Source organism: Aythya fuligula, chromosome 5 (assembly GCF_009819795.1).
Source record: "Aythya fuligula isolate bAytFul2 chromosome 5, bAytFul2.pri, whole genome shotgun sequence".
Lineage (NCBI taxonomy): Eukaryota > Metazoa > Chordata > Aves > Anseriformes > Anatidae > Aythya > Aythya fuligula.
The window spans coordinates 43,936,704-43,952,736 of NC_045563.1; the positions used below are offsets into that span (position 1 = coordinate 43,936,704).

A 16,033-nucleotide genomic window follows, 5' to 3' on the forward strand; every position below is an offset into this window, starting at 1 on the left:
TTTCCCCTCTGCATATAGTTTACTAAATTTTAATTCAAAATATTTAGCTTTGAAAAAAACTCACTTGGCATTTGTCCCAATCCAGTAAATGATTCCATTTTCATCAAAATCGTGTTGATGCCTGAATACAAATGTTTGGCCTTCACGTAGTTTTCGTACAAAAACAAATGAAGCCCTATCAAAGTCGTACCATTGCTTTGCTACCTACACATGAATGAAGAAAAAAAATTAGTGATACAGAATGCAACCTTTCCTCGTGAACCGCACATGGTATGTTGCTCACCATTTTCAAAAGATACTGTTCCAGAGATTCAACAGTTGCCAACGGCTCCATCTTTAGCATTCTGCCAGTTCGATCTATTAATGATGTCTCCCCTGAAGCACGTTCCAAACGAAACCTCAACCGTCTTGTCAGTATCTGAAAGAGTACCTAAATGTTAATATAGGCTTTTCTGTTTACATTTTGTAGATTAAGAAAAGCAATGCTTCACTAAAACAGTTTCAGCTCCTCATCAATTTTTGTGTGCAATTTAAACAAGCACTCTATTCTAATTTAAGGCTTTTAAACTGTTCCCTTATTGCTCCGTTTTTTCAGCTAACTCAACAATTCTTCGGTGACAATCAACATAAACCAGTTACACATTCAAGTGAATACTTCCATATTTCATGTTTTTATAGCTTTTTTTTTTTTTTTTTTTTTGTATTTTTACTAAGACCTATAATAATAACATAGGGGCTCAATATCCAATGGCAGCAGTGTTTTTGCAACTTCCTGCAACCATCTTCTGATATTTAACATCAAAATAAAAAACACAAACATTCAGGTTAGGTATTAGAAGAAATAAATGCCAAGAAGTTTGTTCTTTAGCTAATTCTATCCAATTTACAAGAATGCATTTCATACAGATTTAACACACGTAACTTTTCCTGAAATTCATACAAAACATTTGTTTTTTTTATCACAGAGTATTATATACTGTTATCACTGTACCTGAAGATTATATGTAGATCCTGGTGTATCATACAAGTGGAGAGGTAGACGTTCAATAGATTCTAACACTGCTATCAATTTCCGAATTAATGCAACTGCTGGACGACTGTGAAAGTGAACAGTCACTATGTTACCACACAAGGAGGAATAAACAAAATCTACAGTATCTCAGAGAATACTACCCAGCTATAGTAAAAAGCCTAACATGTTAAGCATGTTCCTTTGTCTTTTTTTTTTTTAAACATACATTACCACATCACAAACATAGGTGTTTTTTAACCTACCTCTCATCATCTTCATTTTCACTGAATGCTGTTTTGAAAACATTTATTCTCTCTACTAGTTGACTACAGTCTTGTTTCACATCTAAATCGATGTTCTAAGAAGAAAAAAAATATATATATATATTACTTCTGATACAGCACAGCATATTCATTCTTTACATTGGCAAAAATATCTGTTTGGGCTCACTGAATTTGCTATTTAAAGTCTTTATATCAAAAGCTACATTATATCAGCCGTTATAACTGACTAGACTTTTAATATCATATTTGAATTAAAATAATTTATTGTGATAGTATATATTCAATGGGTCAGATCACTTAGTGTTGCAAGTCTGTCTAGTTTTCAAGACAGAAAAAAGCCATATCTGTAATAGATTTATTTATTTTTAATTAAGACTTATGCCTACATTTTCTTTCAAAAGTTTTTCTTTAGGAGACTTACATTCTGTAAACTCACATTATTTAAAACTGTAAGCAATGATTGAACTAAGCCACTACTGCACATTTCATACGGAGAAATAGTATTCTCATCCTTCAAAAGCACAATTAAGTTTTCCAAAGCAGTCTTCATTAAATCTCTCCAAGTGTTTTCTCCTTCAATACACTGAAAGACAAAAAGACAATTATGATGAAACAAGCTAATAGTATCTTTCAAATGAACATGTGAAAAAAGTGTCCCAGTGAAGCATGTAACTAGGAACTGTATGCATAAAAAAACCTCACAGTTCAGATAGATATATTGTGACTATTTTACATGACGTAGCACAGTCTGAATATTGCTACATGATTTCCACTAACATCATATGCTAAAAATTACAGTAGGTACACATACCTGTCTGTTTGTATGAAGTTCCCATGCAGACTCTAACTGTGTTGCTATGTTCCTCAGTGTTACAACTACTCCTCGAGGCATGCTTTCAACAGCTTTAAAATGATCATCGTATAAATCTCTTGCCATAGTGCGTACCTACAAAAGGATTTTCATAATCACAAGTCATATGTTACTGTAATATGAGATCACTATTGCTACTATTTAAGACTCTAGACACTTGGTTTTCTTTTTTGTTTGTGTTTTTAAAAGTCCAGGGTAGACAAAAATAGGTAAGAACAGAAATCTATCATACAACGTACATCATAAGATGCGCAAAGGCTAAATAAGAAGCAAAGATGAAAGGTTAAAAGCAGAGAGGAAAATAAAAGGAAATAAACAGTCTTACACAGATTTACAGAAACTAAGCTGATCATCATACATTAAGTTATAGTGCAAAGGTAGCAGAAAAGAGAGTTCTCAGTCTACAAATCTTCAGCACTGTATAAGTGTTCTGGTAATATTTTAGAGGTAAGAGTAATCATTTTTTAAAAATATGGTTTATGAAAGCGATTTACATTCCCTAAACCAAATCCCATTAAGTCGTCTTTAAGTGACCTTATTCTAAAAACTTTTTTATTATGCTGTTGCACGTGGACCAAAGCAAGGTAAGGTCTGTACATGAAAAACAGAAGAATAAAAATGCATTCTTTTCAGATGCTAAAATTCACGAGACCTGAATGTTACTGTTACAATAGCAACAACCAAGATATTTTATTTATTCCTAGGGCAGCAAGTTTAATATTCATAATGTACGACTAAAACACAGATGTTATTTACATGGGTTATTAGTGACCTACTCATGACATTTCTAACAACGATTACCAAAGCATTAGAAACATTCAAACCAACTACAAAGCTTCCATCAATTCAAAATGATAACTAGAACAGGTAATGAATGAATTATGAATCATGTATGCCGGTAACTTAGGACAGGGTTCACCAAAGACAGGTATGTTGATCATTATGCCTTTTCTTTCTTTGCATTAAAAAAAAAAAACAAAACACACACACAAAAAAAACAACCAGGTATCTACTGGATTACACAAACATATGCCAGTAAAAAGGATTGGATTTTCTTCTGTTTTTAAAAGAAAATCTGTTTTCATTTAAAAGAGCATGGAGTCTAAGACTTCAGGACAAAACCATCCGCCTTAGAAGTGCTTTAAGTCAGGTTTTCCCCTTTAAACTTGGCGTTAAATTGCGTGCAGCTGAAATTAGAGAAGATCTTAATCCTCTAAAAGGAAATTATATCACATATAACATATGCAAGTTGAAAAATAAAACAAGCTATATTAAACTCTAAGTATAAAATTCACACATGCTCACCAACCTTCTGCTTTGTCTTCTCCAGTTTAGATTTTAGCTTTCTTCCTCTCTTACCAGTCCAGCCAGTCACAAATTCTGACCCTGCAATGTATTTTTTATTTTTTTTTTTAGAGAAGTCAGAATTTCCCACAAGTATGAAAACCAACCAACCAAAACCTACCTTATCTACACTTGCTCCTACCTGTTCATTACACATACCTACATACTTACCCAAAGAGGTTTCAGCTGTAAATGAATGCTTTGTTCCTCTGTTAGACTCAAACACAAAGCCTGGGAGATCTTCTTTCAGTATTGTAGCTTGCTGACCATCAGAATTATGGATAGCAATTTCTCCTTCTTTCAGACAGGTGAGTGACCAGTTTCCCACAGTAAGTTTAGTTGGCCCTGGTGCTGACAAAATTGGCTGACTTGTGGTAGATGGTTTTACTTGGCTTCTCGCTCTTTGCAACTTCTCAAGGAATTCACTCCTACTTTCTATTTAAAAACAAACATACATATTTTTTTCTAACAATTGATTCCACCATCACATATCTCAAGCAATTATATTTTTTTGCATGAGCAAAACAACTGAGTACATTCAATGCAAAATTAAGTTTGAAATTAAGGGTTTTTAAGTACCCTGAACTTCTTCCCAGTCTATGTACTTCAACAGTGATATATTCCACAATCTCATCAATATGGACTATGGAACTCTTCCTAAATGATGCTACTGACAGATGTGTTAATTCATTTTCACAGTTATAATAGATCAAAGAAATCAATGACAAAACTTCACATTTGTAAAAACAAGTTCTCATTATTGCCAGCATGAACTACTTGTGTTTTAGAAATAGTAAATTAAATGAATTCTCCAACAGGAAAACAGCAATCAAATTCGTAGTTTACAGCAGGTGAGGAAAAGATGATTAAGCCATATTACAAAATGGGGAAAAAAAATCACAGAACTTTAGAGTATCATGATCAGTATGTGGTAAAAGGAATTTGTTCAGATTAACTGTCACTAAGGCAACAGAAAATAATATTTTAAGTTATATTAAAACTTTCATTCGTCTTTTTTGCAGAACTTTTGCATTCACCTCAGAGAAAGTTAGAAAGCCACATTTATGTAACTTACCAGTTACATTATGCTAAATCAGGCTATAATATAGATGCTTGTATTCCTTTTTTAGTAATTACAAAAATTTTCAAGACAGATATATCTGAGAGAAACATGAAATAAATCTAATGGCACCACAAAATATTTATATGGAGATATCACTTAATTGATGATAAACAGGCTCACATCCTACATTTTGGATATGTAGGTAATCTACCTTTAAACTATTCTAAACAACTCAATTTCAATTAAATTATTTTTTAAATACTGTAGTGATTACAAGACTACATGCTACATTCAAGCTACTATTTAAGATTACTCCAGAATATTTAATGAGTTTGTATTTTAGAAAAATCTTTATAGGTTATTGATTTTTTAATTTTGTCTCAACTTTAAGGATAAAAATTGATACCAATTTTATTAATATAACATTTGTAGTCTGTGCACATGCAAAATTGCTGTTTTCTTTTTGCTGCAATGTCTTACATTCTAGGTTTTTTTTAAGTCTGTCAGCTTAACTACTATACAATACTTTAAAAAAAATAAACAACATTTTCCATATGCAAAATAAATATGCTCTGCTGAGGCATAACATTCTTTATTGTTTAAAAAAATCACAGAAGCCAGGGAGGTTTGTAAAAACAATCTTGAAAATTTGTATGAGAAATGAAAATTCTGTTAATGAATCACTTCCAAATTTCCATAATTACATTTTTTACCTATTTATTATGCAACACATTGCACCGAAAGTGCAACAATTTAACACGGTTGGAAACAATTTCAGGCTCCCTTAGATAGAATTTTGAAACTCATGTAAAGAATTACCATTGAATTTCAATTTTTGCATTGAATTTTTTTATCCCTAAGATTTCAAACAAACAAGTATTAAGCTAATGAGGAGATGGGTGAGGACAGACCTTCAATGTTCAGGGTATATATATGTCCCCACATCCCCTCCAGCCTTCATCATGCAATACACACCAACAAATTCCATTAGTCAACCCTCTATATTCTTGCCAGTCATGAAGTTACTAAAAAGTATACCATGAGATTAATCAGCAATGATTTAAGACAGCAGAACATATAGTATAGTTCAGGACTTAAAAACAAAGATACTATTCTGAATCTATCTGTGTAGTATTTTTAGTTAAATATTAACAAATACTAGTTTCATATCTCAAGTGAAAGAGAGGCTGCTGCACATGCTTAAGAGCTAGCTAATGGTTAAACTTCAGGCAAACTACATTGCAATGTCAGCATTCTTAGTAGATGTCTGTTTGACAAAAAAAATTTAAAAGCCTGATTTAATCCAGTTTAGCACCCTCCCTTCCATAATATCCATGGTAGATCCCAAGTTTTTTGGCAAGGTATCTATTTGGTCATATATACAAAAAATACATAGGAAGAAAAACATTAACTTAAATCGATAATCTGACTAATCTTCACACCAAATTCATCTGAGTAGTCCCATTCAACGCATCTTCTACAAAAACAGGAAGAACCCATCCCATCATATGGGAGGAAGCAAGCAGAATTGGCTTTCAAGGGCCATGATGATTTAAGAAACTAACCACATGGATTTCCTTAAAATTACATTGTATGATAAACAAGTATATCAACACAGAAACTGTTTGGCTTGCTTAAAGAATGCAAGAATACACTTTTGGGGAAAAAAAGAAATAAAAATTTCAAAGTGGCTTCCAATTGTGTTACAGTCCAAAAACACACCATAACACAATTCGTCTTCATGCTTCAAAATTCACAAATAATGTCATTAGCACTTCATTTCTATCCTGAATCATAATATGTTCTGTTATTTCACTCAATGGCTTGTTGAAAACAAAAATATTGCAAAGCGTTTTATGCCTGCTGGTTCATAAATGTATGAACTGTTGCAAAAAAGGTAAAACGATAAAGGAGGGTTGTTTCTGCACCCAGAACAAGTTGTGTATTCTGCACAGAAATTTAAAAAACAAACACAAAAACTGTACGCTGCCAGTGCACGAGGTCCGTTCCCTTATCCTCCCTCCAACAAACAATTAAGACACTGTAATCTGTTTCCCAGTCTTGATGAGAAACTTTCCATTACTTTGTCTTCAAACACATGCAACTTCATTCTGCTAGCTAGAAGCAAACAACAAATCGCCATTTCAACCTGCTTTTCTTGGGACGGCCACTACAAAGTGCTTTTAATGACGGGGGTGAAAAAATTAGGTATGCATGGAGAAGATTCAAAACAAAACAAAGTTAATACACTTTCACTGGCAAGATGTTTACTTAACACAATTCACCCAAGTCAAGTTATAGTCACATGCTATCTGATGAAAAGCATCACAATTAACTGACCACCTTCCACCTGTTTACATCCTTTACTATTTAGTAAGCCAATTCCTGCAAAACAAAATAGCTCCAATCAAATTATATAAACAAACAGTAGTCTCAAAAATTAACTTGGATTTTAACTGAGAAGAAATACTACCTGAACTATCGGATCCTCCTTCGGGGCTTCCGCTGGAATACATTGTGGCCAGTTTCCCATCCAAGATAAATCTGAACCATCCATTACTACCATTAGACAGCTCCAGGGCTGCAGCATCACTCCAGATATACAGGCAGTCCCTGCCCCTAATGATTGACCAGTCTCTCCAGTGATATGGTTTACCCTGTTGAAGTTCTTTAGCATCCTCCTGTGGTTCATCCTCCTGTAATAAAATTATATTTAATCACAAAACACACACACACAAAAACAACACGTAAAACCAAAACAGAACACACAAATCTTGAAAAGAATTGAAGCAGAAAATAAATTACTCAAGCCAAAAAGGTATAGGAACTAAGCTTTTCTGTCTGTAAAATCCATCTTTAAAAGTTTTCATTAACAGAATAAGATACTTTGAAAAGATTTCTTTTCAAGTAGATTTACTCCATAACAACAGCCTACTGACAGAGATATATATCCCACCTCTCTTCAAAACTCATACTGTGAGAACAAAATGGTTAAGGCTGGAAGAGCCCTCTAAAAGTCATCTTGTTCAACTCCCTTGCCACCTAGGACCAGTTGTCCAAAACCATGTCCAGACAGCTCTTAAATACCTAAGCAAACACTAAAAAAAAAAAACACAAAGCAAACCAAAAACTTAGGGCATAACTACAAATCTTAATTAAATGGATAAGAAAATTATCTGAGCTGTCCATAACTTACTGTTGGAAATAAGCAAATAACTTCAATGCGCCCTTAAGCTTTTCATCACATAGAAAATTATTTTTGTTTTTATGTTTTCATTACAATCCATAACAAGGCTTAAAACCACCTGCAATTACTTGATACATGCACATTGAAAGAGATGCACTGCATTCAGAAAGGATTAATTTCGTTTAGTACTCATGTTCAAACTACAAGACAAAGACAGCAGTCAAGAGGTTTTGACACCAAGTAAATACAAATACGAAAACTCAACAGATAAGGTGCTAATGGGATAATAAGTTACAAAACAATAATGACAACAATAAAAACAATTAAACAAGTGCATACAATAAGCATTAAATTAATAACCTATCTAGCTACCTTCCCCTGTACATTTTCATAATATAAACAATTATAGTACAAGTGCTGGTTTTACAAGAACAAATAAAGTTAGCAATTCTGCACTTACTTTCTCAGGTTTAGATTCCTCTTCATTCTCATCATCAGATGAAGGCCCCGCCAAAGTTGACACTTTACTAATTACACCAAGTCTAGCCAGTTGGTCTAGAAAAAGATCACCACCTTTATCCACCAAATCCCTTATGATCTGCAAGGCTAGCAAATGGCCATCATCATCGTCCTGTCATAAATTGGGATAGAAAGGAAACAGTGAGTGAGATCTCTACTTAAAAATATCTGAACATCATAGCCGGTTATAGATGGATGCCATAAACAACACTTTAAGGTTAGCTATTAATAAGCATGTGGAGTCAATAAGTATAATCCCATTTTTACAGTGGTTTCACTAGGACCAAAAAAATAAATAAATAAAATGAAAAAGTTATTTCTTCCTACCTCTTGATCAAGAACTGTAGCTGTTATTTCAACCAGTATTGTGGGCAGATTGTGGCCAGCATCAGAGTCACAAACCTCCTTCAGTAACGCCTCAGAACAAAAATGTATCATTTTTCTAATGAGAGCAAGACTTGCTTTCCTTTAAAACAGACCACAAGAAAAGGTTCTTACCAAGTAGTAAGCAAACGGTAATCAAAGCAACAAAGAAGTTCAAGATAAAAATAGCTTTTGCACTACATTTATGCATGCTTACAGAAATAATTTTTTGAAATGAATTCCAGTTCTGGTTGCCAGATAGTAAATCTCAGATTAATTCCAAGAATCCACCTACAGATTTGTTAGATTCTACATGACAGTCTATTGTATTTTTGTCTCCTTCACCCTTCCCCAGTCAAACCAATTCCACATTCTCTCTTTATCCATACTTAGTGATGGCAATTCACTTCTGCACACTTCATCTGCCTCCCAGGTACCATCTCAGCCTTACATCTGTCGCATACTTCCAGCATTTTGGTTAGATCTCTTGAGTTTTGAAGTCTAAAAAAAGTCTTTTTTAAAGTCTATAAAACCATACAATTTTCTATATTAAAAAGTAAAATTAGTATGGAATCTGGCTACTTGTGTATGATGAAAACAGAATTTATTTTTGAGTGAATTTTAAATACATGATTTACCAGATTAAAAAAGAAAACTCTAAAATACTGACAGCTACTACTTTTCACATCTTCAACAGAAGTTAGTCTTACAGAAACGGTTAACAGCATTTCTTTTTTCTTTTAGTTAAAATGGCCAAGTTTAAGCTGCCCAAAAGTACTACACCCATACACTGAGAATACAAGAGATTAAGCAAATGTTATGTTTGTATAATGTAAAAGGCTGAGAGGTTCTGGTCAGACAGTTTATCAGAAATCTTATGCCACCCACAGTATTCCTTTTAAGTAACAAATTAGATCACATTTCTAATTCTCTCAATAAGGGGCATCTTCTTCAGTTGATAAACATTTAAGCTGACAAGAAGTCTTCCAAAACCTTCTGAAATAGCTTTTCCCAGTCTCTCTCATTTTCCCATTAATATATCTTGATACTATTTCATTAGCTTTCCTCTCCATGATAGCAGCTACGAACAGCTGTGACCAAATACACATGATCCACAGTGCCAAGTGCTACAAGAACATAGTATTTTTCCATCATGCTTCAGCAGTCAAGAGCATGCTTCTCTCTCCCACTTCAGCTAACCATATTTCTTCCAAGACACTCTTTCCCCAGAAAGGTGATAACAAAAAAAAAAAAACAGCAACAAAAACTACTTAAAATATTAAGCAAAAATAAGACTCAACATTTTTCAAACCACCACTTCTACTCAAACTGATATATGTTTACAAGTCACTTGCATTACTTTTAAATGCTTTACATTTTTTTTTTTTTTACTGGAAAAAAATCGACATTAGCTTTTTTTATCAGAACATTACAAACTGAAAAATATGCAGGGAAATTGACAGTCACGCCTATTACCTTATTGAAGGCAACATAGTTTGTTGAAATGTTTGTGCAAACACAGGCAATAATCTTTTCAAGTATATGGGTGCCATTTCTGGATCTCCTTTGGGTTCATTACATTCCTCCTCATCCTTGTTTGCATCTTTCTTCTTCTTCTCATCTCCTTTGTTAACAGGACACATCCAGTCCCCTAGAAAACAAACAAAAAAGAAACACCATTCAAACAAAAGAAAGAAGGTTTCCTTACTAACATCTAGGCAACTGAACATAAATACACATTCCTAAGATGTGAAATCTACATGTGCACAACTTGGTTACCGAACAACTTTTTTAAACAAAGTACCACCAAAGACCACTCATAGAAAAGCTCAAATTCCTTAACAAAAATTGAATATGAACAGACAGCTAGCTACCTGTGGCTCCAGTGCTACAAGAGCCTCACGAACAGGTAAAGAGCAGCTTCCATGTAGAAAGGAAGGATGCCAGAGAAGCTACCAAGGCTGACATCCTCCGAACCCACAGCAAAATCCCAGTCTAGCCCCATTCCACAGCTGAAGACCAGGACCACTGGCACTGCTCATGTCCACTCAGCAGTTTCTTCTGTAATCCCCCAGCCCTTAAGAACATGTAAAATATTAAAGTTTTTATATGTAATCTGAAGGCTAAGGAAGGCTGGTCATAAAATACTGTATTTTTTTCATGATTCTTAATAGAGTAAAATTCTAATAATTGAATTGCTTTATATTTGCATTTCTCAGAATTAAAAACTGCTCTCACCTGGAGACTGAAGAATAGCTACTACTTCACTGTGACCCCTTTCACGAGCTTTGTCTAAAGGAGTTTTCCCATCTTCATCTCTCAAATCAGGGTTTGCACCATGTCGCAAGAGAGTCTGAGAACAAATATTTTCAAAAATTAAACAACATTAAGATTCCTTCTTCCAAAGAAGTACATGTTTTTCCCTATGTCCTTCCTACACTAGCATGCAAAGGTAAAACATTACGTGTAGAAAGTTGGAACACAATATGCTTTTTATATCTGTGAAGTTAATAGTAAACTTTAATTCACATTACTGACCTATCATAGCCAATATTTTGTATTGCAATAACCACTGTAAAGAACATGTAAATATTGGACAGAGCACAAAGACTTTTCTGCCAGAACAAGGCAGAAATTCAGTATGTAAGGCTATTAATTTAGTATGTTACAATGTCAATTTAAATCATACCTTTGCTACCTGAGGTCTTCCAAAACATGCTGCATAATGTAATGAGGATGACCTCTGTCCTCTGTTAACATCAGCACCTCTTTCACAGAGAAATTCTACCTGTTAAACAAGAAAAAGGAAAACTAGTTTTTCCATATGTCTTTATATAAACATCCTAAACTCATAAAATTGTGTAAAATTAATTTACCATTTCCTGAGTTCCAAAAGCTGAGGCCCAGTTTAAAAGAGTTTGTCCTACATCATCCATAAAATTTACTTCAAAAGCTGAAAGATACAATTAAATAAAAATAATTAAAGTTCCCAGAATTAAACATTAAGCTTCAGCAGTGTTAAGTAAATTGCAGGTATTAAAAAAAAAAAAAAAAAAAAAAAAAAAAAAAAAGGAATTAACCACCTTCAATAAAAGCATTTATACCTTTAACTACAATCCAAAAAAAAAGTTATTACTAACAAACACTGTTCAACCAGGTAACTTGTATAGAAAGAATTTTAAGGTAGCACCTTAAAAAATTAAAAAAAATAATTTAATTTAAAAAAATAAAATTTAAGTTATGACACCATAGATACCTTATTTAGCTTTTTCTTTTTCAGAGAATTCTCCCTTACCTCCTGTGTCAATAGCATCTATTAGTGCATCAGTGTCCTTACTGCGAATGCAGTCTATCAGCTGCCGATGCGAACGTTCCCCAGAACTATCCAGCCTTCGCAATCCTGGTATTCTGCCTGTAGATCCAGCACTGGATTTTGGCAGGGCTTTTCTCCCTTCGAATAGTAGCACCAAAAGAAGATCTACTAACCGCATGGTATCCAGTACACATCTCTCATCACCCTGCAACGCACTTTCTATAGAATCTGGAAGTTCAGATCTTAGGAGATCCTGGAAATAATTAAAAGTCTGAACAATAAAAAATATACAGGGCTTTAGAAAACACTATCAGAACTGGGTTTCATTTCCATATGAAATGTTTCCTTTTTTTCCCCTCTTAATAAATAAATAACCTATATGTATATATATTTTTTCATAATCAATAGATCTATATATCTATATATAAAATAACAACAAAATCTTGTATATATTAAAATACATGAAGAAAAAAAAATTAAAAAGAATAAAAAACTGTAGCATAAAATGATTTCTTACATGTGTTACTACTGGAGAGCCTCTACACAGGGTTGACAACAGGCTTACAATAGTTGACACCTGATTACTTAATTTAGAGTCTGCAGCTGTAGATGGTGCTCCAGTGCTACTCCGGCCAGGTTTGCAAGCTGAAGATGGTCCTGATACTGTCCCACCAGCAGCTGCCATGCGAGATAACAACTCCTCAGTTAACCCATGCTTAGCTAAGGGGGCTGGGTCAACTCCACGACGTGTGAATCTGTCAGCTAATGAAGCAAAACATCTCAGAGCTCCATCTGAAACCTACAGAAGAAGTGCAAGTGAAAAGATGAAACATCTGTTACTTAAGGTGAGAAGATGCTAACAGGATATTCACAAAACTACAAGACACAGAAGGAACTCATTTCTCCAGGTTTCCTTCAAAGTAAATGAACAGAGACAGCTTAAACAAACAAACAAAAAAAAACCTAACAGCTCAAAGTCAGAACCCAACAGCATTCTGAAAAACTCAGTGAAGGACTGTATTGCTGTTTTTAACGTTTCTCTCATCCATACCACGCGTTACACTAGAAGTGTCTCCTCATAGTATCAGGAGGGTTGCACATGTACATCAAGGTGAGCTGCCAATCTACCTTCCTAAACATGAGGTAGCAAACCAGACTAACCCCAAGAAAAGATGTAATGAAAACTACAAATACCTATTCCTTACCAAGGTCTGAATTACTACGGTTCTTATCCCTAGAATGTCATCTACTTCCAGTGCAGCCAATTTTCAAAATGATTGTCAGCTGTCACATACCTGAAAACTGTTACTTATCAATACACATACCAAGATTTGAGTATTATTAGCTACTCAGACAGACTTTGTTAAGTTAAAAGGCATAAACCTTTGTTTGCAAGGACTTGGAAAAAAAAAAAAAAGATTCTCTTGAATAAAAGCACTACATGGTAAACTTCTGGCACAGTCTCTGCATGCCAAACATTCTGATTTATCAGTACTCTTGTAAAAGAGATTTTTTCTTTAACTTACAGTGGTGACTATTTGTGTCCTCTGACATTTTGCTCCCATTCTTTGACAAGATGAGGTATGAGCAGTTCTATCAGTCTTTATGTAAACCATAGATACTTTACTAATTGTTACCAGAACTGCTCTGTCAGAAATACATAAGAATGTTTCAGCTTATTTAGCACACTACATAGGTTAACAAAGCTAAATAGTACTGTGGAAGGTATTTACTTTTCTTCTCACAAACCATGAGCTAAGTAGAAATGTTAAAAAAACAAAACAAAACAAAACACAACAAATGCAGATAAGCTGTTCTCAGGGCCACGTTCATCTGGTTTGAACTCTTCCCTCAAGTGATATTACTAGCTGGCTACCCTCAGAAAGGGACCAAATCCAGGAGTGTAAAACAAGAAAAAAAATAAAAAAGAAATACTGGTCAAATCCAAAATAACCATCAACATTTGTCAAAAATCCTGAGGCATCCTTCACACACAACATACGTTTCTCAAGGATACAGCTACAGATTCATTTACTATGATCTGGGTTACTCCAACCTTAAGCAAACTTCTCTTGAAGCCTAACTGCTGAAAGACTACCTTATTGAAAGTTCGAATTCCTGTCCAGATCTCCAACAGTCCCAGTAATAGCTTTGTTAAAGCATCTTAAATTGGGAAACAGATAGAGACTACAGACTTATGGTCTAAATTTCAGGGTTAGCTTGCCTCAGATGATAAGTGCATTAATGAAGTAATATAATGGATAAAAACCAAGGTGACTTGTTCTCAGATGGCTGGTGTGATAGCCCCCTGCCAAGTGGTTCTTTCAAAAAGATCTGAAAACACATCAAAAACATAGCTCACTGGCAAATATGACAAATATGACACGCTTAATAAACCAAACTAAGGAGTATGGGTGGCATGGAGTCAGGAATGGGGACAGAGGTGGGGGAAAAATTTGGACAGAGAATGGCATTGACAAGAAACCTGGCGAGGATGCAGCAAGGATTTGGCTAAATAGCTATTTGCAAAGCATTAGTACAACAAGCACAAAGGGATTCTGCTAATAGGAAGTTAATTACTTTAAGTTCCTAGACTTTAAAAGGTATACATAACCTTTGGTTTATAAAACTGCAGTAAAGAAGTGGTGTTACAGTAGTACTGTCTGTCAGTGTAATATTTTAGCATCAACTATGACTGTTTTTATTGTTTCTCTTAGGCAACAAAAAAAGTTGAGTTTTGTCTTTTACTTATGCTCAATTTAGTAGTGACTGAGGTGCAGACATAAAACAATAATTAATTCTGGAAGTATTTCAAAAAACACTGAAAAATTTGCAGGACATTTTTCAATGAACTTTTCAGAGGCTGAATAAGATCACATTCACACAACAGCACTTGCAGTCAAACACTAAGCAGCATTTTTATTCTCTTGTCATCACAACTGTACAAAAAGACTACCACAATATTCAAATATAACAACTGTTTTGTGAACATAGTTGTGGAGACTGTACAAAACTACCTAGCCATTCATTTATTAAATGTTATGGATGTTAAATTCATAGTTTGAGCCAACTATTTTATTACCTGATGGTCTTCATGTTTTAATAAACTAGACAGCGATTCCACACAGATCTCCAATGAAGAATCCTGAGGCTCCATTTTGCCACAGAGCCTGGAGACTACAGCCATAGCAGAATGCAAAGTATCTTTATGAACAAGGTGTCCGCTGTCACGGATGAATGTCAGAACACAATTCAACCCCCCAGCTTCAAACACAGCTCCTGACTCACGGGTACAGATTAATTCTAACACCTAAAATGAAATGAAATTTAATTATAACAAAGTACACATAAAAATTAAGTTGTTTATATCCATCTACAGAACTAGTTAAATAACAAAACAGTAACAACAACAAAAAAAACACCACAAAACACCTCTCTTCCTCAACACCCCTAAGGGGATGAAATCTCTGGTAGACTAACAGTTTTCTTCTTAAATACAGGAGCAAATACAAGAAAATCCCTCAATAGCATGGTTTTAACAGTCAGTCATGGCAAACAGCTAGATAATAACTAGCACCTTTTCCTGGGAGAATGAAGTCTTCAGATCAAAAATAACTGAGAGCTTTGAAACTTCCATGAATCCTATTACTTCAGTGAGGTACTTGAAAGAACAGTATAAATAGGAAACTTAGGTGTAAATTCTGAGGCAATAGTAATCAGGGAATAAAACTACGTGCTACCACACAGGCACGAGTTATACTATACGTAAAAGATTTTGAGGGTCTTGGAAATTCTTCTGAATACTTCAAAAGGCTGCATTGGAGCTATGACCAGCAAATAATTTCTTAAATAAGGTAAATTATCTGTATCTGGATTGATGCCTCGTTCCCTTTTTAGCATGAAATTAGCCCTCAGAATTCTAGTCATGGAGACAAACAGGAAAACTTTCTTCTAGTACTTTTAGTTTCTATATAGAGAGCAATATCTAGCTAGTTGTATTTTTAAAGGAATTTCAGCTTTGAAAAGCACGAGACTGAACGTAAAGATTGAAAACATAGTTGACACATAAATTTTAAC

General features: G+C 34.2%; 1 protein-coding gene across 8 annotated transcripts in view; it reads right to left on the minus strand.

Moving 5' to 3' along the window:
* Positions 1-16,033, minus strand: part of HECTD1 (HECT domain E3 ubiquitin protein ligase 1) — a 62,636-nt gene that overhangs the window by 26,820 nt on the left and 19,783 nt on the right. For 3 of the 8 annotated variants that reach the window (XM_032189279.1, XM_032189281.1, XM_032189274.1), the window contains exons 4-21: positions 15,039-15,266; positions 12,474-12,755; positions 11,939-12,227; positions 11,520-11,596; positions 11,333-11,431; positions 10,882-10,996; positions 10,120-10,294; positions 8,608-8,746; positions 8,222-8,392; positions 7,048-7,270; positions 3,683-3,946; positions 3,477-3,553; positions 2,108-2,242; positions 1,718-1,879; positions 1,276-1,370; positions 992-1,097; positions 284-418; positions 65-204 (exon numbers count right to left, since the gene is read on the minus strand). In XM_032189279.1, the coding sequence (XP_032045170.1) occupies positions 65-204; positions 284-418; positions 992-1,097; positions 1,276-1,370; positions 1,718-1,879; positions 2,108-2,242; positions 3,477-3,553; positions 3,683-3,946; positions 7,048-7,270; positions 8,222-8,392; positions 8,608-8,746; positions 10,120-10,294; positions 10,882-10,996; positions 11,333-11,431; positions 11,520-11,596; positions 11,939-12,227; positions 12,474-12,755; positions 15,039-15,266 (2,912 nt within the window). The remainder of the gene's footprint in view (positions 1-64; positions 205-283; positions 419-991; positions 1,098-1,275; positions 1,371-1,717; positions 1,880-2,107; positions 2,243-3,476; positions 3,554-3,682; positions 3,947-7,047; positions 7,271-8,221; positions 8,393-8,607; positions 8,747-10,119; positions 10,295-10,881; positions 10,997-11,332; positions 11,432-11,519; positions 11,597-11,938; positions 12,228-12,473; positions 12,756-15,038; positions 15,267-16,033) is intronic. The other 5 variants (XM_032189278.1, XM_032189282.1, XM_032189280.1 and 2 more) reach the window with 3 other exon arrangements.